Source organism: Macrobrachium nipponense, chromosome 6, assembly GCF_015104395.2.
Source record: "Macrobrachium nipponense isolate FS-2020 chromosome 6, ASM1510439v2, whole genome shotgun sequence".
Lineage (NCBI taxonomy): Eukaryota > Metazoa > Arthropoda > Malacostraca > Decapoda > Palaemonidae > Macrobrachium > Macrobrachium nipponense.
The window spans coordinates 124,063,502-124,088,793 of NC_061108.1; the positions used below are offsets into that span (position 1 = coordinate 124,063,502).

Below are 25,292 nucleotides of genomic sequence, written 5' to 3' on the forward strand. Positions count from 1 at the left end.
TGCATCATGCTGTTGCATATGTTTCTTTACCTGGATTTGATGCTTCCCATACCCCTTCAGTTTCTTCTATGATTCATTGTTGGAAGCATCAGGAGGGGTTTTGGGCAGTTTTGTACCTAATTACGCTCCTTCCTCCCCTGCGGGGAGAGGGGGAGCATTGCCATCTTTGTTGCATGTTTCAGGCCCTGATACGCAGAGGAAGACAAATTGCCATCTTTGTCGCATGTTTCAGCCCGATACGCAGAGGAAGACAAATTTACCAAGGATTGTATCTGCTAAATAACATCTACATGTGAGCTAGGCATTTAACCATCTTAGCAAAGGTTTACAGACATGTTCACAACGAAACATTATCAGTGAGGCTGGTAATGACTTCACAACGAAACATTATCGGGGAGGCTGGTAATGACAACATTTTTACCAGTTATTTTGATACTATGGGTTTGGGGAAGTAATGTTAAAATAGCATTCCAGTGTGCCTCAGGGGTATGGAGGGTTACAAGAAAACTACCTGGATACACAAGTGACTGTTACTATCTCACGAACTATCAGTCCACCACTGATGATGAAATCTGACAAAAGATTTGAAAGTTTTATGGGTGAGGTGACTTTCTTTACCATCTTAACTAATGTTTTTAAATGGTAAACAAAATCAATTGTACGTCTCTGCTAATTCATCATAAGAGTTCTAAAAGGGGAAGAAAAAACTCAAAATGAAGAAAAACTTTAGTTGGAAACAGGTAAATAGAGCAGGTGAGGACTAAAGATTTGCTGTAGTCTACAATACTCCTTGTAGTATGCAACATACTGGAAATTGAAAGCAGTACCTATCTTATAAGAAAACACACTATTTTTTTTTATTTGTAAAGTTATCCTACTAACCTTTAAAAGAAAAACAAAAAAGCACCACAAGAATTATGAACACTCAAGTTTTGTTCACCATATATGTACCTACCAAGAAAATTCCAAGGTCTATACTAACACAAGAAAATATGTAAATCTGGATGAAACCAGTTTGTTTGTAACAAACTGCACACAATCATTTTACACAGGTAGCACACTTATAGAAACAAAGGTAGTCTTTGTAAAAGATTATGTACAATTAAAATTTAGAGACGAGAATGCTGCATAATAATCTGGCATTTCACTTATCATAGCAACTTTTTTGGCTATGAAATGAAGATTCTACAAAAAATCAAGATACTTGTATCAATAAGAAAAAGCCCACTAGCCCAGTGGCAGGCAAACTGCAGCCAGCCCTCCACAAGGTTTGTGTGGCCCGTGGAAGCCTGCAGCACATTAGACAAAAAATCAATAAATTTTTGTGAGTGAACATATACAATTTACAGGTTATAAAATAAATTTTTATGCAAGAGTTATACATCAATACTTCCCACCAGCTTTTCTCATTCCTTGTCATTGTCGTCTGCACAATAACACAATCTCTTCTACCCTACGAACAATGCCTTCTAAAAAACGTAAAATTGAAGATAAATATCGTGCATTTAATGAAGAATGGATACACAAGTACTTCTTCGCCAGTTCTAAGGATAAAGAGGTGTGTTTACGGTGCCAGGAAAAGATTGCCGTGTCAAAAGCGTACAATGTGAAATGCCACTTCCAAATAAGTCCTGGCCTTTGACTTGTCATGGCCCTTGCTCTGAAAAGTTTGCCCACCACTGCACTAGCCAATATACATACATTGTTTCCATAATAAATTCAAGCAACCATATTACAGTAATAACAGTGGGTCACAGTGCTTTACAAGAACCTAACACAATGTTGAATCCCCATGTCATATTTTCATGATAAATTTACGAGCTTAAACGAAAAAAATTCCTTAAAAAATACAACCTGGGATATACAGTACCATGAATTTCCGTCCACGTAATAAACAAAGGTCTTGACTTTCTTAAACTGTATGCAGTACTTGAAAGTACTCAGTTCTTGCAAGTTTCTAAATACTTAGTCAATGATAATTTTGGTTTATGGAAACAATTTACTTTATTGCAGACCTTGGTTCTTCTTGTCCTTGCGATGGTCATGCCTGAAAAAATAAAGTACATTAATATTGTACTTAGTAATATAAAAATTATTTCACATTACTGCTGCATTACATATATATGTTTATGAAAAAGCCTTTCATATTTTGTATTAAACAATATTCTAAACTATCACCTCTTGAAATAAAACAGTCAGATCTTTAAATTTGTGAACTTTCAAGGTACTTTACAAGTTTGCAGGAATGGTAAAAAAAAATTATGAAAATATTTTCCATTAAAACATTTATACAGCAACATCTCTCAACAAAAAACCCACTTCATTATGTATTAGTTTAAAATTGGTAAGTACCAGCTATGGAAGAGTCAATCTCAATATTTCAAATGTACACTAGTTAAGAATATGTGTTAGTTTCAACAGTTAATTATGTAATCACAAAATCTTTATATGTCTATAATAAAATTAAAATTTTCACCAACAGAATGAAATGGAAGTGTATGGGAACAATAATTGATTAACTGACACCAATTGTGTTTTCTTATCTTTCTTGAAAAATTATAAATGAGTTGTGAAATAGGTTCTGTTATATGAAATACTGTATTTCCTGGCATTGTAGGTGCACCCAACTTTTGACAAGCAAAAATTTGGAAGGAAAATGTAAATGCAAAAATAAAGATCCATGACTTCCATCTAACCTTACATACATATATTGAGGGTGGTTTATTGGACATACAGCTCCTGTTAACCACTCACAGTCTGCATTTTTTTTATACAGCATTCCATAATAGCCTACAAGTAGGTATCCATGGTACGATTTTACCTACACAGAAATATTCCAGTTCCATAGTTCACGGTTTGTCCCTTTGTGGTTGGTACCCTTACTTGAGTAAATGAATCTGTATTATGACCAAACAATGATAATTATGTGGGGTTAGAATAACAACATGATATTGATAGTATGTACATCAGTACTTGCATTGGTGATATAGCCCCCACTGTGGTTTGGTGGTTTCATTGCATTTTAGTTGTTGTGCTATTCATATTTGTTTGTCCCAACATATTTAATGGCCTTGACTTTGACTGATACAGCATTGATTATTGTAGTTTTTCATTCCATTTGCTTTAAATATATTTTGATTTATGTTTTTCCAAGGTCTTTGATTTTAATATTTAATATAAACTTTCATAATAAAATTTATTATTTGGATACTTACCTACTGTTAAAGTTAGCTGTATCTCTGTGCCGATTAGGCAAGTCAGCATTCAAACAAAAAATCGAATGGCTGCCTGAATGACTCTCTAGTTTATGTGTTCTCCACCAGGTGTGTTTTGAATGCTTTAGCTCTTGTTAGAATTCCCCTTGACAGCCCACTAAGTTGTGGGGAGGCTGGGTGGGGTCTACTTAAACAGTAGGTAAGTATCCTAATAATATATTTTATTATGAAAATTTATATTTTTTGTGATGAATCTTACCTACACCTCATTAAGAAGAGGACGGTGGGTAGTGCAGCTAGACAAAAATCTGCTCAGCTATATGGGCTAAAGGTTTCTAACATGAAACCCAAAACATTCTTACGTGATCTGCAATCCTTTCTGGATTGCACTACCACCAAAGTTGGAATCCACTCGGCCAGAATGAACTAAAATGAAACAGAAGCAGCATGAGGGGACCCCTGTGCCTGGGTCCGAAACCCTTATAAAGCAAAAGTCACTTAAAATAAATACCTTTACCATATAAAGGTACGCTCCTATACATAATTTGTACCTTCACGTTCCCCAAAATATTAAAACACAGGATTTAAACAAAAGAGCTCAAAGAATTGCTTTCTTTGGTTCAGGAAAAGACTACTCATTACTTGTAGTGGATTAAGGGCTTTACTGTTTTCAAACTCGATTCTGTATACTTAAGGTAGTGAGCTGGTAAAACCCAAATTGCACTTCTACTGCGTCACATCAATCCTACCCTGTAGCGACAAATTGACTTTACACTAACTGAAGTTACAACTGCTGCTCCCATTATGAATGTTTACCTTCAATAAAGATAGAAGATAGGGAGCTATTTCTCATGCACTAGCCTAATCAAATACGTCACAGAGGACCTCGTGTTCCTTGACAAAGATGTTTTAAGTTTCTAAGAACACAAACAAAAGGTTAACTTTGCTCCAGGCTTAACCTTCATTAATACAATTTATGTTTTCTAAAACCACAAAATAAAAAGTTAACTTTGTCTCCAAGCTTAATCATTGGCAAAGACAGCTAGGTTTTCTAAACCCACTAAACAAATGGTTATTTTGCCTCTTCCAAGCTTACCTTTGACAACATCATCTGCATTTCCTAAAACCACAATACAAAAGGTTAACTTTGCCTCTTCCAAGATTATCTTTGACAAAGATGTTCTAGGTTTCTAAAAGGATGATAAAGATGTTCTAGGTTTAACTTATCTCATCAAGTTTTATTTGCCCCAACAGGACAGAGAAGTTTCCTCTTCTTCCCCACTAAGGAGGTTACATTGGAATTCTTAAAATTCACTGTAAAATGTAGCCTTAACATCACCCTCAGCTCTAAGGCGCAGAAAGATAAAATAGCATTCCCTTTACAACAGCTTAAAGAAGGGTGCTGGCAATACATTTACTCCCTAACTGATGATAGTGCTAAAAAAAAAAGGTTTCATAGTATATAATTCAGATAAAGTTTAGATCTGCATCTAAACTCCAGAGTGAGACTGATATACAGATGGAAGGGCTTCAATCTCAACACCTTACATTGTTGATCCTCAGCGAGATCTAAAAGTACATGATGCAATACCGAGGAAAGTATGGAACGATAACTTTGGAAGCAGACAGCGAAGTCTTACTATCGCTAAACAGAAAACATTGATGTCTACAAGGTTCCAGGTGCTGAAAACTCCCCTAGAATGGCACCCTCAGCAATATACAGACCGCTGCTTCTGACCCAAGGCCACAGCTGTTTTCCACTAAGGGATATAACCTATGATAACTTGAAAATCCTCTTATTGGGAGGGGACATTCTAACATCTCCAGCAGTTACGGAGATGCATAAGTTAGTGGAAGTGTATGGAACTGTGTAGTTGAGTTGATTTCCTCTTAACAGAAGAATGAGACATCTACCAAGAGTGTTAAGAAATTCTGAAAATGCCCTAAGGCTACAAGGGCTCTCTACAGGAGACAAAAAACAATTCTTGAACTTGAAATTGCTCAATAGTATTTAGAGTAGATACAAGGAGCAGGTCTATGAGTCTAAATCCAGCCAAATTTAAGGAAACATCCACTGCTCAAGCCTGAGGGCCATCAAAGACATAGTAATCATTCGGGTGTTCCCATTCATCTACATGCTAGTAAGTCTAACCGAGCGCTCAATTGCCAAAACACTGTCCTTCCATAGAATGAATGATCAAACTACTATTATGTTTTTTATTTCACTCAAAGCAACAAATTTTCCACAATGACTTTGTTTCTAACCAGGGAAAAACCTGCTAGGCATCATGATGGTCTTTCCACTGCCCCCACATCTAAAAAGTTTTACCATGTGTAGTGTTGACCATTCTATGTTGCATGAAAGTGTAATGACACAAGTTAAAACTCTTTGTTTGCATTGCATGACAAAGGGAAAAACCAAAACCTGTACTTAGGCTTAAGAACAAAATGGGTATTCTTGGTTACAGTCTCTCCTACAACCCTGGAGACAAAGATGGTTCTGGATTACTTACAAATTTAATGAACGTAGTTGCAAGTCGTAATTTCTTACGCCGAAACTGAACATTAATTGAGCATGATTATCTGAAAAAATCCCCAGGGAGGCCATGTTTCCTAATAAAGAAGGCCCTTACTATATAGGAAACTTCCTTCAGGCCTAAAATTCTTCAAGAAGCAGGTGCCTATTCATATTTGACAGACAAGCCTGCATAATTAAGTTTCCTCCCCACATCACTAGATAAGAAAGAGGATTTAGAGAATTAAAAATGTAATGCATAAAAACTGGACCAGAAGCATCAGGTCCTTGGCCTTTGGAATACTGTTGACAGGGTTGGCCAACTTGAACCAGTGATTCAGAAGAAGAAGAAGAAAAGTCTTACTCCATCCACCAAAGGGCAACAAAGTCGTTGACAAAACTTATAGAGGCACTGTACACTAACCCAAACAAAGCGCACAGAACAGCAATATCTTCTTGTAAATACACCTTAAAGGAACTTGCGTGACTGAGGATGTACTACGTGACTGAGGTTGTACTGGTAAGTGGAATACGATTCTGCATGTGTACCACAAGTCTGACCATTCTTTGGAAAGGCACTAAAACTATACTAGAAAACCAAAAAGTAGGTGGATAGACACTTCCTGTTATTCAATCTCAAAATGTCCAAGAATGACACCTATCTCCAAATGCTTATGGAGCTACTCCCAGAGAATTACCGCCTGGTCCATTCACCTGAATTAGTGCCTCTTGAATCGCCAGAAGAAGTACCTCCCAAATCACCTCCTGAAGGTGAGGAGGTACCCTCAGAGATGTAACTCCTCTGCTTAGCTGTATAGTCTACTTTCATCGTAATTTATCAAACTGCACAGTTTATTCATCATCATCATCTTTAATCAACATTCATCACTGGTGAGTACACTATTTATGTATGCTGTGCTAGTGTATAAATTTTTTTAATGTTCATACGTAATTGTATGTATGCTGTGTTAGTGTATAAATTTTTTTTAATGTTCATACGTAATTTTGTTCTCTCTCTCTCTCTCTCTTGTGATTTTACATGCAATTGTTTCCCTTGTAAAAAGAAAACTGGATGGCTTGAACAGTAACTGTATGAAAGAAAATGTGCATGACTGAATACTTATGGGGAGACTGGATCACAAATTTTCACACATACAAAACTAGGTCATACAGTACGTATGTATATTCTTTACCATAAAATTAAGATTCACTTTGAAATAGTATTTATAATATTTCAAAGATTAACATGTACAGTAATAGGATGATATTTTAATGTATATTTGATGTAGAATGGTATTTTTAAGGATACTTTGGTGTTTATGCATTCAAGCTGGGCAGTTATAAGCATTTTTAGAGGGGGTTCTAAGTATTCGCAGATTTTAGCTTTTCACGGTGTGTGTGCGGAATGCATCCCCCGCGAATACAGGGGGTCCATAGCAAAAGGTAACCTTCCTCTGGGATTAGGATGTGACTGTGAAAAGACTTAACCTTCAGCTTCTTGAAAGCATGGTAAATTTCTGACTTGTTTTAGGAAAAACTAGCACCTTCAATGCCATGAAATGTGATATACAGTAACAGTCCATGCATCAAAATGATATTTTACATAACTTACTTTTAGATTTCAGCCTATTATACTGACAAAGGCCATGCAGTAATAGCCTTTCATAGCTACTAAGTTCTGGACTTATGTACACAGCAGACGGATCTCCTGTGAAAGTACTGACAACTTCTTCTTCAAGGTATGACAAAATCCCCTGTGTAGGATAAAAACAATGGAAATTCAAAGAAAATCATTTTTTCAAAAGCAATGATAAATATTAGTTGGAAGTACCAATGATAAGAATAACTTTGGAGTCAATGTATTCATTATCAATTAAACAGACACACTGAAGACACTGCAACAGCTGCTGATACTATTTCTACTCAATTTCATGCAGCAACAGTCCTCTTGAACTTACCAAAGACAGATGCTTCTTCTTGAAGGCAGAACGAAGTTGAGGGTCTATAAAACCAAAGCACTGTTCTGCGGAGTAGGCTGGGTGTACTTCTCGGCAATCACTTATATCTGGCACCATTACAAAACCTGCAAAAAAAATAAGACCAATGAGATACAATTGAGATACAATAAGCTGTGTTTCTCCTGAAGGTTGAATTCCCAGTCAAAAAGTACTGCTCTTTTCTAAATCCTGTAAGCTAGCCTACAATTGTGATCTGTTACTACAATGTGCAGAAGTACCAGAATTAATATAAACAGGTTTCATTTAAATACCAAGAAATACTTTTGCAAAATAAACTATCATACAAAACCAATTCCACACAATTTGTATAAGGTACTGTCACACAAAGCCTTCTGCCATCACTACATACAAGAGCAAAATAAAAAACCATGACACAGCATTAACTTCCTTGTAAAAGTAACAACAATAATAGTACTCATATTAAAAAAAATCATAAACGCTACAGCTCCATTAATGTATAAGGTTTTTTCCTTGCTACCATCACCTCTCTGAATGCTATTTCCTTTATGACACTTGTTAACTGACACATGGATTTGCTATCTAATTTTGTTACTTGAGAGACTCTTGTAAACTACAATCTTCAGTCCTATTGATTTATTCAGTATATCAGTCCTATTGATTTATTCAGTATATATTACTCTTCCTTGTATATCCAGGCACTCACTTTGCCCACTGAGGCAGACATAGATTGATTATCTTTAAATAACCTTTCATAATACATATCCTAAAACCATTATATCTACGAAGGGAAAGGTCTCACCACTGCTTCTTCCCACAAAATAAATTCACTACCACAATCCTCAACTGTTCTGTGGGAAAATTCTTATATCTCTTCAGCCAAAAAACAGACAAATCCTTATGGAAACATAAAACGACCTTACGTGAAACCAATGCAGCTACTCTGAAGGAAGTTATCCTTTTATTATGATAATACTACATATCAATAACACATGATGTTATAAGGATAGAGGTGCTTCCAAGGCTTAAAAGTCCATATAGAAAAAAAAAAAAAAAGGTCTTCAAAAAGAGATAAATTCAAATAAATAAATAAATAACAATATGTAAAAATAAATAAATAACAATATGTAATGTCAATCACTTGACCTTATCTATTCCTAAACAGGCTGGTAGTGGTCCACTCCCCAAAATAACTCATGTAAGGTGTTTTCAATGACTTTTGGTCAGGATCAAATTTGTTAAAATAAAAATCAATGTTGCAAACCTCACATGATCTGAAACAATTAGCACCGAGTGATAAATTTACAATTCTATTTCAGAATTGTAAATATGCCTGGCTCTGTACATTCTAGCAGTGCTACACTTATGGCACACCAAAATTTGCACAAAATGTTACTGTATCTCCCCATCTCAGTAAATCTCGTAAATATTTTACAACAAACATATGTACTCAATTTGTTACTGATTTTGATTCTTATCTGCTTTGATATTGTGTCAGCTGTAATTATAATTTTACAAAATAAAATATGACAAATTTCTAATCAATTTGTATTTTTCATAGCTTACAAACCTTGTCTTAACAATTGGATAATCTTTTTGTGTCAGCTGGAAACCAGTTAAAAACAATCAAGATTGTAAAGCAAGGAATCTGTGGTATCTGTAACTCATGTGTATATGAGGTGAAAGCAGGTCACCGACAAGGCATAGAAACCTGTGATACATCAGTCTTTCTTTAACTGCCTTGGAGAGTAGTCGCTAGCGCTCTCCTCCCAAGCCGATTGCTTTGTTTGCCATTGATTTCTGTGGTAAAATTAGCATATTTATGCTAGTCTTGGAAAAGAGATCCTGCACAAGGTTATAACTGTTCACTTTCAACTTCCTGTGGAAGGTACAGAAAAAAAAAAAATTAAAATTTTCTTACACCATGTGCATTTGCATATCTTCCTCTTTCCATTGATGTGTTTTTTTCTTACATTAGCCTACCTTAAATTTTGCCCGGTCTGGGGGTGTGCTTAACCTCTTCTTTACCTAGAAACTTGACAAACGTGAACACTGCATACGCTACAGAACCAATTTTCTTGGTAATGAAATAAAAAAAAATAAAAAGTAAATGGGTCATACTTTATGTGGCTAGTATAATAATTCCTCCTCACGTATAAACTTTTTACTGAAGTATTTCCAGAGAAAGAAGACAGAAGAGAAGCACAGAAACACAAAATTACATATGGTTTTACACTTGCGTAAATTTTTTACATTTTCACACTTGTATGTCTAAAAAATTAAACATATGTTTATTTTTTTCACTTATCTTTGTAATAAACAACAGTGTTTGAGCCTAGAACGTATTCCAAGAATACTGGATCTTCCAAGGTTTGCCACACTTGATACCAGAGTGAGTGTTGCCATATAACTCTTTTTCATCTGTTTCAGAGATTATACTTGTTTCCAAATTGTTCTAAAGTTTTTAATATCTACATATATGTGTATGTTTGTGTGTATGTATACACAGCATATATCCAACTGTCTGAATTTAGATAGCCAACAATAATGTTTATTTTGCTTCAACATACGCCTGGCAGTGCTTACCACCTTCCCGTGCACATCCAATACTATTTGTTTTGCTCCAAACCCTTTAAACTGAATCATAAGAGGTCTAGAGCTGAAAAGAGGAAGGCTGGGAATTTTGGTGGTATATGCATACCATTTCATGTACCTGGTACTATGCCATATTCTTGAATGGTGGTACTCTACTCTGTGTACCCACAAAACAAAACTCAGTATAGAAGGGGTTAACATATATCTAGCCTGTCCTTAGATGGTTAAAACTTTTTAAATAATTTTGTCAAAAACAATTATCACCGAATATTCTTAAAAAAAAAGTGTTTCCTCCATATACAGTTCAGTAATTTATACATAGGTCTATACATAGAATGCACAGCCATTTGCTACATCGGTTTGATTGCTCTTGCATGTGCAACTTCTGTTCGTTTGCTTATTATTTTTTTGTTTTTACCTAAATGGGGGTCTTATAGGTCTTATTTACTGCACTGTATATATAATGCACAAGATTAGTGATGACACCATCCCACCCCCTCCTTGCTGTAAACTGCCACATAATATCTATGCTTGTACGTACCAGTATTTTCTGAACTTTCTTTATAACTTCTCTTTATAACTTCTTTACACTGCTCAAAAGTTTGTAAGTCACTGGTAATAATGAACCAAAGACCTTGCTCTTGATGACAATTCTATCTCCTTACCAAAGAGGTGACACCTGGCATTTTTTTATTTTTATTTTATTTTAAGCCGAATATAAAAATAATGAGAGAGAGAGAGAGAGAGAGAGAGAGAGAGAGAGAGAGAGAGAGAGAGAGAGAGAGAGAGAGAGAGAGAGAGAGAGAGAGAGAGAGAGAGAGAGAGCACTGGACACTTCCTTCCCCAACCACATTCAACAAGGGAACAAAAGAATAAAACAAAGCACAAATAAAAAATGTAAAAAAAAAAAAAATGTAAGTGTATATACTTTTATCCCAAAAATATGACAGCAGAAATAAATCTGTGAGGTGCAACAATACATTCAAGAAACTGCATTAGTATTATGATGAATAACAACTTTCCAGACATTAGCCAAGCAACAGAAAATACAGAATTAATATAAAAACCTAAGAAAGAACCACCAACTGACCTCTGAAGTTCTCAACATCCAAACTACAGTAATCTACACCAAAACCACACAAATCAACAGGAGAGAATCCTATGAAAAACCAAAGCAACTGATATTTGAACCATAGTTACTGAATCAAAAAAGACAATGAATTCTAAATCACAGTCATATTACAGGAAAGATAAAATTTAACAGATTCTCACACTCAAGACATGTATTGCCTGTGATGACTCCAGACTCCAGATTTTGGCGCCATTTTTCTGCATCTACCCTATATTTCCGCGTATAAGACGACCTTTATATAAGACTAGGTAAAAAATCATGGCAAATTTTTATGAATTTATCTCATATCTGTAGTATAGGACGACTTTTAAATTACAAAAGTGAAATTTTTTTTCTGGAGGAAAGTGATTATTAGCAAAAATTAAACAGTACAACTATAATGATAATGATGATGACTTAAAAGGTTTTTTTGCTTGTAGTATCCAATAACAGTATTACTATTATCATATTGTTAATGTATTACAGAATATAAACATTGTCATGTACATCATTTGCATTTGATTATGTTTACATTCTCAAAACCTCGGCTGATTTGAGTATTATCAATATCTTCATTGCCATTATTTGTTAGAAGATACCTTTTACCATAAATTAAAGAAGTTTGGTTGAAAAGTGCACATATTACTTTACTTCATTGTATAAGCATTAAGTAGGTGTGATTTCTCCAGTTCTAAATATCACTGCCGCCTGCCCGCTATTCGTTTTATTCAGTCTCGGGTATAACCTGAAGCTTTAATTTTCCTGGTATTCTTTCTTGAGATCTCCATTGCATGAGAGATGAATAAAAATGTATTTTATTATTACTTATGGAAGCCACCATTGAGAATCGGCAAAGTTTAACAATTTTAACGGAGCTCTTAAAAAACGCTCGATAGTTACAGTAAACAACGTCAGCAGTCAGTTGTTTCTCAATTCGGTTGTTTATGCCAATACGTACATGCTTACAATAAATACTTCATTCAGAATTCTAAAATCTGGAATTTTTTAGTGGAGAATGGAGGAGTATCATTACAACCGATGATAGAGAGAGAGAGAGAGAGAGAGAGAGAGAGAGAGAGAGAGAGAGAGAGAGAGAGAGAGAGAGAGAGAGAGAGAGAGAGAGAGAGAGAATTTTCCTCGGTCAGGTTGTTACACTGATAGATATCCTGTAAAAGTTGAATAGTAGTTGTATTGAGAATAATGATAATTTAAATAAACATGTTTTGCTGTAATCATATTGCATGTATTATTGTATTACATTATTATAAGAACAAAGCAATGATGTGCCATTTGCATTCTAGGTTTGTTACAGTCTCAGCTGATTGCGTTTTACAGAACTTAATTCAGAGATACATACATTCCTTTCGTAAATTATCAAAATTGGATTTAACAAAGCCGAGTCTATATGTTTTTCATACAGAAGGTCACGGTAAAGGGAAACCATTGTTTTGTTTATGTTTCGTTGCCATTCTCAAACAACTGCTAATAATAATAATACAATAATGAACGATACACAATTATTGTTCATATAACTGAATTGTTGAAAACAGTTACGAACAGCTTTACGTGCTGCCTCACTTGATGTTCACTGTGTTTTGTTATATAAGCATTGGGGAATGTGAAAATAGGAAGTGTCATAGACATTTGAAAAATGATGACTTGTAAGATATCAAATATGAAGCCGAAGTCGACTCGCCAGAACTAGACTGGAATCCCTGTGATGGTGGGCACATGTGACCAATCTTGTGATATGTATGAGAAACTTTTAATGAAAAATGAATATTATGTCATCCTAAATCTTATTACTACTGTAATTACACTACCATTGAAATTTCTAAAAGGTTACCGAGAGATGAAGGTTGCTGTGAGCCAACCGTAACTCGATATTTACATTTTCTCAGCTGGGATCGCATTGATTTAGAATTATTCCTCAAATAGACTATTTGTCATGAAGATATGCCAATAATATATAAGGTAAAAATGGTTTTATTACCTTTATTAACACTTTATTTCATAAAGTGAATCTTTATGTATGTTGGTGGTTAGGCTATAGCACTGAGGCCAAGGCTAGCCTACGATCACATCTTGGAATTCAAGGTTTGAACTTTGGTATTGCAGTATAAGACAACCCCTAATTTTCAGGAGTGAATTTTAGGATTTAAAGGTCGTCTTATATGCTGAAATACACAATAATAATCATCTTCATTTTCACATATCTTTCTCCCTCATCCTTTAAAATGATCCCACTAACATATTCAAAATCATAACTTTCATCCATACTTAATGCAAAAACGGTGATAATTTTCAAAATTACTAAATGTACTAGACTAGCCTCGTCCCCACAACTACAACCACCAGCACGTAATGTAGGGAAACTGCTCCCTCTTCCTTGCTTACCATCTGCATTTTTGGAGTAAAATGAAAGTTACTTCAAGTAAAGTATAGGGCATTTAAGGAATTTTTTTGGGTTTTTGTTTTACATGAAGAATAGCACATTCTGATAAAATATAAAAATTAAGGTCTTAGGTTAGCTGTAGATAATGTGAGGTAAGCAAATAACAGAGGTTGATTTATGAATATTTATCATTTCCATAATATCAAAATTCCCTCCATTTACTTCACCACAAAGAATAGCATATGGCTTAGTCCACTTACCATCAACCTCGGGCAGGTCACTGTCCTTCTCTTCCTTGGGCATAGATTTCATCTGAGTAAAACTAACACCCTGTCTGGGACACACTCCATTCACTTTCTGCTTTGGAGATATGGCTTCTAAATATGCCATCTGCTCAATTTCACTGCAAGATATGAAATACTGCCACACCTGAAAAAAGTATCTTCTTAAAACTCATGTGTAGTAGATAAAACTAATGCACTATTTAAATCCATCTTTTTAGCAACAAGAAGTTGGCCTAGCTCTCTTACATAGTGGTAGTCTCCCTTATGTGTGGGAAACCTGCCATCTTTCAAAACTCTTATTCAGAATAATCTATGTTATCTCACTCATGTCTGCAGCCAATCAGCGGTATAGGTGTAAAAACAATGGCATGGCTTATATTTAGGAAACAAAATCTGTTTGCAAAATTGCTTGATCATACATTACAAACCATTGCCTTACTGGAGTTCCGTACCTTACGCAGGATTAAATGATTGTGGTTCAAATATCAGTTGTTTTGGTTCTTCATCATTGTACCTAAATTGGTCATTTGTCAGTCTTCTCAAGGATACAGGAAAGTTTAAATCAACTGGGCCAAGATGCAATGGTCCCAAAATGGAATGATGGAAGATGTAAGAGGAGTGGACCAAAAAAATGAAAGGATAATATAAACATGATCATAGAAATGATGGTAATGCACATGTTCTCAGGATGGGTTGTGCAACAACTGAGTCCAGAAGAAAAACAAATTTTGGGAAAGGTTATCAGAGGCATTGATAGAAGTGCCACTGTCACACAGAGTACTTGTACAAAGAGGCTTAAGCAAGCATGGAAATACATAAATGTTTAGTTCTGAATAAATGATGAAAAGAGAGTAAGAAAATGAGGAGGAGTCAATACCGGAACTTTTAAGACATCAAGCAATAAAGGTGACAGTTCCGTTCTCGTAAATAAGTCCCATGTTTTATGTTTTAAAAACAGATCGAACATTCCTTAAATTCAGCATGACGGTTAAGCCTGCAACTGATCCATCTTAGGATAGTGTAGGTACAGTATGTGGAATACTTTTTGATTCATCAACTCTCTTACTGATTGCAATTTAGTACTTTTGACAAAAGGATATATACTACCCATTACTGTACTAAATTGTATTCTTAAGAAGAAACACCTCGAAGATAGACAAAGCCAATTGTAAAAGTTCTGACCTGCTTCCTGGTCCTCGGTCAAGGTATACACGTATTCCAGATTTACAGACAGCTTTCATTTTCTTAAGAGTAATATCCTTTTATTGATTTAATAAATGTAATATTTCTTATTCCTTATCTCTTGTTTCTTTCTGTTTCACCCATATTACTTATGTTTATAAATAGATACTTAGTAGTACTAGTACCATACTGCATGTAATGGTGATGAGGTTGTAGGAACTTAAAGGATTGTATAAGAATTATAAAAAGTCTGACCACTGGGCAACTGACTTTTGAATAATTATCATTCATCTCAGGAAAATAAGTGTATATTTTAGTGGCCCATTTTATCATAATATATATTTTATTTGAGAGGCATCGTTGAATCTTTTCCATACTTTTTCTAAGTATATTGTAAGCGTCAAACTATTTTTGTGTTCCAAGATGAGTCTCTATTATAATGGTAAGCATAACGGGGGCAAGGGAGCACCTTCAAAAGTTACTGCCAATCCGATGTTCCAAGATGGTCTATACTATGGTGGTAAGCATACTGAGGACATGGGAGCCCTTCATAGGTTACTGCCAGTCTTCCTGAAAGAAGTAAGATGCAGGCATTGACAGGGAAGCCTTGATGGAAGAGTAAAAGAGCAGTTTCTATAAATTTTATATCTGAATCCATAGAGAACACTTATTTGCAGTCATGATTCAAGGGAATTTCTGCCACAACTCAGCGGTAAGCCATGAAAGAAGCAAACTTTGCTGAGCTGGACCAAGTGTTTTATTACTGTTTACTGCATTATACGCTGGAAGAAAACCCACAAAAGAAACACAATGTTCAAGCAAGAAATAAAACCACAGAGCTGTGTGTACCTTCTTAGATGGGTATGTTTGTTGTTTGTATGGTGTTTTTACGTTACATGGAACAAGTGGTTATTCAGCAACGGGACCAACAGCTTTACATGACTTCCAAACCACGTCGAGAGTGAACTTCTATCACCAGATATGTACATCTCTAACCCCTCAGTGGAATGCTCTAGAATCGAACTCGCAGCCACCCAGGTGGCAGGTCAAGACCATACTGATCACGCCACTGAATGTCATGGATTTATGCAATTGGACTCCGGTAGCAAATCTATGTCTGCTAATTCTAATGTAGCTGAATACGTACTATGGAATACCACACATATATACTTGGGCAAGATCTGTGTCTCAGCCAGATGTATGGTGGTGGCGAGACAAGCCATTTCATAGGGGCTGCTACAAGCCTCAGGAGGAACAAAGAACATGAGACAGTGTGTGCAAATCCTTTAGGAACTTATAAATTAGAATTCATTATTGTTGGAGGATTTTCAAAATGGAATTTATTTTGACAAAGACACCACTGATTTCATCTGCTCCTGACATTATTGAAGTTCCTAATAAAAAAATCTGTACCTTGCTTTTCAATATTCAATTATCTATTTAAGTGGATAGTTGAAGAGATAACTATTGTAAATTTTGACTGTAAACCTGATGTTCATTGCAGAATACTGTGTACATTAAAAATCATATGTACTCCACAACTGTTTAAGTGGGGTTAACTGTACATAAAACTTAAGAGCTGTACACAAGTTGTCATACTATACAGCAATCTGTTAGGTAACAACTACTTTTGGCTATATTAGCAGACCCATATTTTCTGAGAGATTACTGTGCTTTAAATATACACTTATAAACTGACATACATTATACGGAAAGTAATCCACAACAAAAAAAATGAGATAATGTACTTTGCTTAAAATGTTAACTTAAAGGCTGGCATATAAGGAAAACTATTCCACAACAAGAAAATGTACTTACAATATTATTTCTAAATAAAATGAACTGCACTGTCAAAGTATGTATACTTACCTAACTTTTAAAATATGTTAAGAAAGCCAAGGCTTTTTTAATGACAAACATTGTGTAAAAACACAAAACACTCATGGGAATGTTCCTTTCTACTCCATTTGTACTTTCCTTAAAATATCTTGGGAATGCAAGGGATAAGTTACCCGCATATTATCACAGTTGTTCAGGAGTCGAGAAAATGCATTTTCATTCTTGGGTTGAAGGTCAGCAATACTAGGTTCTCCGGTCTCTTCAAAATCATCTTCTATTAGAGTTTGAAGGGCTCGAGCTAAAAATAAAAAAAATTATGATAAAATTCAAAATAACAATCATAATGAAAGAGATAAATAATAATAATTATACTATTAAATTATGCATATATACCAAATCAAGGTTAAACAAACTGAATACCAATTAGTAGTCCATACAGCATGCTATGTAAAATTCATCATTATTCTGATTATCCTTAGCATTCAAATCTCCCAGTACATAGGACAAGCTATTATTTCTATCAGTCTTGCTTTTATTTTTATTTCTAAGTTAATGCAGTGCTTCAAAAGGACCACCAGTGAGAATCTAAATAAGCAACTCTTCTCCCATATATCTAAATTGGAGGGGCACATTATAATAAGGTACATTAAACCATTTACGAGATAGGGAAATGAAGAATAATGCAGTATAGGCTGAAAAAGTAAAAAAGACAACACTAATTTAGGAAAAGTGAAAACTGCTCAAGTTCATAGGAGCAGAGTCTACAGGCTTGCTAAGACTGACAAAAAAACTTGATATGATCATTTTCTGCTGCTGAAGGGATTTGGAATCCCTGATTATTTCTCTCTCTTTTTTTTTTTTTTTTTTTTTTTTTTAGCAGACTTAAAGTGATGGATTTTTCATCTCATAAAAAATTTCAGATGCATTAAAACTAAAAATTTGTGTCATATTAAGAGAATAAACTCACACTAATGAAAACAGACAAAATTGAATGCAAAAAATTACAATGCAGGTATTGCATAGTTATGAAAATAAGAATGGTTACACTAATAGTAGTATACAGCTTCTCGACAAGTATCTTATACAAAATTTTAATGCAAACAAAAGCTCATGAAAACAATGAATAGAGAAGGGAACATAATGTCAATTTAAAGACCATGATGATGAGACCATTAAGAGAAGAAAAAGTGATAGTTGTGAGGAACACTTGTACATGAATTTATATCAATGATATGAGAAGCTGACTGCATTTGAGACATGATTCAGATGCTCCCCTTTTGACAAGGTTTTACTCATTGACACCATCTTCCCTAATTCGAACTCCTTTAAAGCACTAGGTTTACCTGGGAATGGCTTTAGCATAATGAAAAGATTCATCGTTCATAAGGACAATAATTTATCTAAAAAGAAATGAAAGGCCACGGCGGACTGACAATACAGGAAACAAAATTTGAATCCTGATTTACAGTATTGCTAAAGCTAAGGAAGTGAACCATACCATTCAATGCAAAAGTTACAAATTCATATTAGGGATAAAAGAACGAACACAATCCTTATATCTGTGCCATAAAATAACAATGTAATCTCTTACTGTTATTGGCTCGTCTTGTCTTTCTTGCTCCAGCACGAGGGCGGTGATTCTCTAATCTCTCAATAAGGAGGCTTGGCATGCGAACTTGTGCAACAGCTGCAGTTCCTGCTCTTTGTGAATTGGTACTTGACACCACGGGCTCTACAGGAGGGGTTGGTGGTTGAGTTGAAGGCTGACTTATCCCTAATCTGTTCAACATAAAACAAAGACTTAAATCCTAAAAGATAGGAATGAAAGACAAAGTTAGTGTTACAACAGCTTTTGACATGCTACCACAGCAACTATCTCTGTTATTGTAGAAAAAAAAAAGTCTGAAATTAATGCTTAAAAAGTTGAAAATATGATTTTCCTAAGTTTTAAATGTGTGCTTTGATCATCTTTGTGTATAATTTCATTAGTGAACTAGTAGTTTTATGAATAGCCTATTGGTTCCTCTTTGTATCCTTCAATTCAGGGGACCACAGTGAGAAAGCAGGGTTTTTGGAGGTGGGAAAGCACAACCTAACCTAGGAGGCTCGGTCCTTATCTAGTGATGGTGCTTCATTAAACTGGACTCCTATCTAACCTAACCTAGGGTGCTGAAGCCTTACCTACCCAGGGAGCTTTAACAATCCAGGATCTCCCTCATCTTGCCTGTAAATTAAATTAATACAATTATGACCTAACCTAACCTATCCTAGGGCATCACGACCTTACCTAGCTCCATGAACAGTCCCAACTTAAAACTTGAGAGTGCTGTAAATTAATATACAGTTGTGATGTAACATATCCTAGCACGGCCAGTTATAAAGGAGGCCTGGCCACTGAACCTAAGAAGATTAACTATGTCATCAAGGTGAGGTGATCGTCCAGGTCTCATCACTGAGATGAATCAGTAGTCCACTAACCTCGGACTAGGTCACTATACAAATTTTTCTCAAGTTATATTTCCTTTCTGCACTATTTTATTATGCCAAACAAGTGCTGTGTGCCTCGTTGTCGAGGGAATTACGATAATAATGCAAAAGTTTGTGCATCTTCCTTGCTTAAGGACAAAAAAACTTACAATGAAGTGGTTGCACATGGTTAAGAGAGAAGAAGGATATACACCAACAAAGAACAGCAGGGTAAGTGGCTCATTTTTGTACCTTGATTTTCAAACATATTGATTTGAACTCCAATAACCATTGTATGTATTAATTTCTTGATGATATTTTGTATTTCCGGTTATACAAAATTATCAACAAGAAATGAATAATATATAATTGACGCAGGAATTCAACTCTGCATGTTTGAAAGAAAATATCCTGCTATATATGTCTCGTTCTTTGTATGTTCATATCTTTTATCTATATTTGTATGAATACAAAATACCTTTCAGTTTTCATATAAGATATAAACTAGCAATATACAGAACATCTGCTGAAATGTAGTTCATTTCATTGCAGATGTGCAAGTTACATTTTTGTCCCGAAGATGTTGTATGGGGAGTTTTGCACTTTGACGAAGAGTGGAAAAAAGATCACTGCACAACATGCAAAACCCTGACTCCATAATGAGACTGTTCCATCTCTAATGCCAAAATGCCCATCTTACCTTTCTTCTACCTAAAATTTAAGAAAGCAAGAAGGCAAGGCTTGAGGGAAAAGCTTTGCAACCTGCAATGGCAGACAGCATTGCGGCTCACAAAGCCTATAAGAAAGATAGGCAATTTTTTAATTTGAATGGCCTTAGTGATAAGCTAAATTTCATTGATACATAATATTAGACTATCATAAGAAAAGAGAAATATACATATATTTATAGGATTTTGGAGGCTCCCCTAGATTACATACCCATGTCTTTGGTTGAGAATGACAATTGTTCAATCAGCGCATTTGTTCACAATGTATAAGTTAAATAAACTAGGACACCATAGAATTCCCGCTAAGATCAGTGATATAAATGAACTGGAAATGATATTGAATAATGTTAGAAATACAGGTACAGTATATAGCAAGTTTCAAAAAAATGTAATAGTAGAATTCTTATTTTGCAGCTGGTAATAGTAGAATTCTTATTTTGCAGCTAGTCATTTCTTTATTGACAGCCATACTTGACGAAGATTTTAAATATCTCTCACCAATTAAGTTTGTATGTGAGCAGCTACGTCTGATGACTCAAAAACATAGAATACTCCTCAGAATTCATAGTTTTTTCATCTTTGTACAAATGTTCCCCTCAAGGTTACAGACTTTTGAGAGTGAGTGGTTATGTTATTTTCCCAAGTTTTTCAACAGTTAAGTGTTTTAATTTCTAAAGATATTAGTCCTTACCTTGAACAGTATGATGAAAACTTCCTTGCATACATCAAACAAAAGTTCAGATCTCTAGCAGATGGTGACAAAAATGTGAATCTATTGATAGATGAAATTCACTTAAAGGCTTACTTAGATTATAAAGGTGGTAATACTGTAGGTTCCGCATTTGACAGTTGTGTTGCAGCAACCAGCGCATTTGTTTTCCTGTTGAATAGCATTAGCTCAACATTTAAAGATGTTGTTCATATCATCCCCACGAAATGCAAGAAAGCTGAGATGTTGTATTCTATAATTAAGAAAGTTAAAATGGGATTAGAAAAGATTGGCTTCACCATACTTTGCATTATAACTGACAATAATGCCATCAATGGGAAAGCAATGTTATATTTTGCTAACCCTCCAAAGTTATCTATAGTTTATGAGCATCCTTGCCAAAAAAATAAACCTCTTTTTTTTTAAGTTTGATTTGGTCCTTTTGTTAAAATGCATCAGGAATAATTAGGTTGCACAAAAAGATACAGAAAAACCAATGAGGTTTCCAATATTTTCTTACAGTGGTGAGTACTTTGAAAACAGAACTGAATTAAATTATGCTCCACTAAATACGTTGCAAAAGGCTCACTCTTTGGAAAAAAATTATCTTTTAAGTCATTCTTACAATTTGACACAAATAGCGTTGTGGCCATCAAGCCTTGAAAAGCAAAATGTAAACCTAGTATTAAAGATTTTCAATGAGTATGTCATTGAAGCACTATTAACTTTTGGAACGAAACACTGCTTGCCATTCTCCAAGTAGCAGATTACATTAAGGTAATTCCCATATGGTGGACCATAATGAATGTAAAATCTAAGTTAAAAGGTAAACGACTCAATAATCAATATGCAACACCTATAACCAATGATACCGGAGATATAAAATATGAGTTTCTCAACCATTTCCATTTATGGTTACAAGTCTGTTATGAAAAGAAGTCAACTAAGGGAAATTTGACACAAGAAATGTTTACAGCTTTGAAACACAATGATAAGAGCTTACAAATTACTGTATTTCAGAACTGAAAATGGATTACATTCTCACTGGCAAATTCCAAACTGAAAAATTGGAAGAAAGATTTAGTAAATACCGTCAGCTCTCGGGTGGAATTAAAACATATCACTACACTAGGTTTTCGAATCAGAGAAAACACTAAGAATGATATCTATTCTCAGATACAATTGACCTCTTAATGGCAAGTCTGTTGACCTAGCTGAATTCAAGGAAATTAAGTGGGAAGAAATGAATTATAATGAGCACGTAAATTTAAGGGACTTTGTTTTAAATATCGAGCAGAAAGATTTTGCTGAATGTGAAGAAGTTATTCCAATTATAGTCTATTTACCTGGTTACTGCTGTTTCTCTGTTGACAAGAAAATAAAATGTTCATTCTGCAAAGAGCTTACGACGCATTCGAGTGATGAAGACCTTCCCCAAACTTTTATAAATGGTGTCAGCAGAGGTTCCTTATAATCCCCAAGTGCTAAGTTAAATTACTAAATAGAAAATTTTTCTAGGGGCAATGAAATCACTTACAGACAATGACAGTGGATTTTCCACTGATGTGGTATGTGGTGCAGGTCATAGCACAGAAAAAAATAGAAAAAAAAACTTGTTTGGGCATCAATAAATTCATTATTGAACAATTTTTGTAGGAAAGAAAAAGACTCATTGGCCCATGGTTGAATGGAAAGAAAAAAGAAAGCTACAAACTTTTAACTTCCAATGTCCATTAATATATTTTTTCAACTGTTATTTTTATATTCATGATTTTTGTTATTATTATTTCATTACTTTCTTCTATAACAACACTAGGATTAGTTTTTCCGTTGTACATTTTTTGCTGCATGAATGTCCTAATATAGAAACCATTTTCCATTCCCTGTTTTGATTAGCACAGATATGAGAAAACTTCAAACATTTCATAAATAAAATGCTATTAGCAATAAGTAAGTTATTGAAGAATAGAAAGACAATGATAATAAGACAACTTTTACAATGGGATTTCATTGACCTTATGGAAAACAAACAGTAGCAATTACCATGGTGAAGGTTGCGCATAGCTGCAGCCATGGCCTCAAGCTGCCTACGTCACAATCCAGTGACCAGGCCTCCTCTATATTTGGCCGTGATCCTAGGGTGCTGGTGCTCCTAGGTTAACTAAGATTAATCTATCCTTGTATTTTATTTAGAGTACTACATGGAATATAGATGTTACGCAAAAGACCTAGTACTGGAACCTATGAAGTCATTAGCAATTGAAGGGAAATTACCAGAAGAAGGTTTGAAAGGTGTAACAGGAGGAAAATGTCGCAGTTGCAATTGAAACAATTGTGAGCAGAGGGTGGAAAATCAGATGAATGGAGTTACAGTGAAAGGAATGATACAGAATGATACAGTAAAAGGAATGCTTACAGTGCACCACATGCAGTACACTGACAACTCTAGGGGCACGTGTAAAATGACGGGACAAGTTCTGCAGACGTAAACATTTCTAACCTTTCCTAGAATGTCAGGTCCTGACCCAACCAGAACTTACCTACCTAACCTTACTTGGGATGCCGTGCCCCAAACCTGGGCCTGGAGGGGGGGCAGCTTGGCACCCTGAACCCCCACCCCAAAAAGGTAACACTAAACAGCAGAGACAATGGGCTTAACTTCCATTCAGAGGTTGTCCTGTGGTTCTGCACACTACTAGCTACTACCTAACCAGCATTACCATCCTAGGGTACTGTAACTACTACTATTTTTTTTTCTCAACCATAATAATCGACTTCCCTACTAAGTACGCACTAGGTAAGCGATTTACCCTATGTCTTGGCAATCAACAAACATTGTTAGTCCTACTAGGTACTAGGCTACTAGGCTATACCTATAAAGCGTCTGGTGAAAAATGTCCACTTTTAGCTAATCATATGGGTTAGGTGATTAAAAAATTGGTTAGATCTACCAAAAAGTTTATCATAGTTAACTGTTAGCATACCCATGCTTACTTTTAGGGTATGGTTGCATTGCAGAAGTTTCCTGACGTTGTGTAATTGCAGTTGTTTTGGTTTTATAGCTAGGTTCCTACTACTATAACTGGTTCACTTAAGGTAGATTCTTGGGTGATCCCTATGCCTACGAGACGTTAGTTTGGCGGCCGCTGATTGGCTGGGAGCTGCCTACCTCCCGGTACCAGCCAATCAGCGGCCACCAAACAAACGTCTCGTAAGAATAAGGCTCATCCGAGAATCTACCTTAAGTGAATCAGTTATAGGTACTACTATAGCTGGTTCACTTAAGGTAGATTCTTGGATGAGCCCAATTCTCACGAGACGTTTGTTTCGCGGCCGCTGATTGGCTGGTACCGGGAGGTAGGCAGCTCCCAGCCAATCAGCGGCCGCCAAACTAACGTCTCGTGAGAATAGGGCTCATCCAAGAATCTACCTTAAGTGAACCAGTTATAGTAGTTGGGGGAATAAGAGCCTAACCTAGTCGAGACTCGTTCCTTGTCGTTTGAATCAAGTGTCAGACAAATAATTTTACCTCAATAACCTACTGCAAGAGCACAAGAAAGTCGCATTACCCAAACACCTAAAACTGACACCATTTAGGTAGGTACATTGACAATTACGTAGGTGGGTGGGTGTAGATTACGTCAACATAAGTAACCCTTTACCTTAAGTCTACGGTACATTACTCTAGCTACTTACGAATTTAAGGACTCCTGGCTGAAACTAACAACGGCCGTCTTATTACGAAGTTTCCTGATGACACCCATCTTCAAGAAGTTACAGGGCCTCGCGAAAAACGAAGTAAATTCTTGGGATACTTCGATGACAGATAGAGCGTAGGTTTCTTCCTTCTGTTGTTCTTATTAGTTTAAGGATTTGCCGCTAGATGGCCATTGGAGTTATTGGCTGTCCTTGGGATTCAGTCTCGATGCAGTCACCTGATACTCGGTCATTTAAGGTCACTGAAGTAACCATATCGCGTCCTGTCAAATCATCACCATCAATTCAATGCTCATTTTCTTTCTTATTTTAGTCTTATTAGAACTTTGTTGATCTTGTCCGCGAAAAATCTCTCCTAATTTCCCGTTTATAAGGAAAGGAGCCCCTTCACCCACACAGGGAAAATATTATAGCCATATGAAAATTAATGTATTTTTCACATGCATTTATTTTAGGTGAAATAAGGACTGAAACGGTGAGAAATGTCGACATTGTGGAAGGACGACAACTGAAGACATGCAGCATACCAGGAATTTTTTTCAGGCGTGGGTGGGGCGGGC

The 25,292-nt window shown here is 35.5% G+C and overlaps 1 protein-coding gene across 7 annotated transcripts; it reads right to left on the reverse strand.

Moving 5' to 3' along the window:
- Window positions 1-712: 712 nt before the first annotated feature.
- Window positions 713-24,893, reverse strand: LOC135216122 (R3H domain-containing protein 4-like). Of its 7 annotated transcripts, none has more exons than XM_064251174.1 (8): window positions 24,712-24,866; window positions 20,998-21,268; window positions 18,704-18,891; window positions 17,286-17,410; window positions 14,068-14,236; window positions 7,689-7,813; window positions 7,343-7,484; window positions 713-2,047 (listed from the first exon to the last, which is right to left on the reverse strand). In XM_064251174.1, exons 2-8 carry the CDS (start codon window positions 21,030-21,032, stop codon window positions 1,941-1,943), a joined length of 891 nt encoding a protein of 296 aa, XP_064107244.1. In that variant the 5' UTR covers window positions 21,033-21,268; window positions 24,712-24,866; the 3' UTR covers window positions 713-1,940. The 7 variants fall into 7 exon arrangements, with proteins under 7 accessions (XP_064107244.1, XP_064107249.1, XP_064107246.1 ...); XM_064251179.1 differs by having other exon boundaries at window positions 21,112-21,268; window positions 24,712-24,865; XM_064251176.1 differs by having other exon boundaries at window positions 20,998-21,186; window positions 24,712-24,856.
- Between the last annotated feature and the right edge of the window lie 399 nt (window positions 24,894-25,292).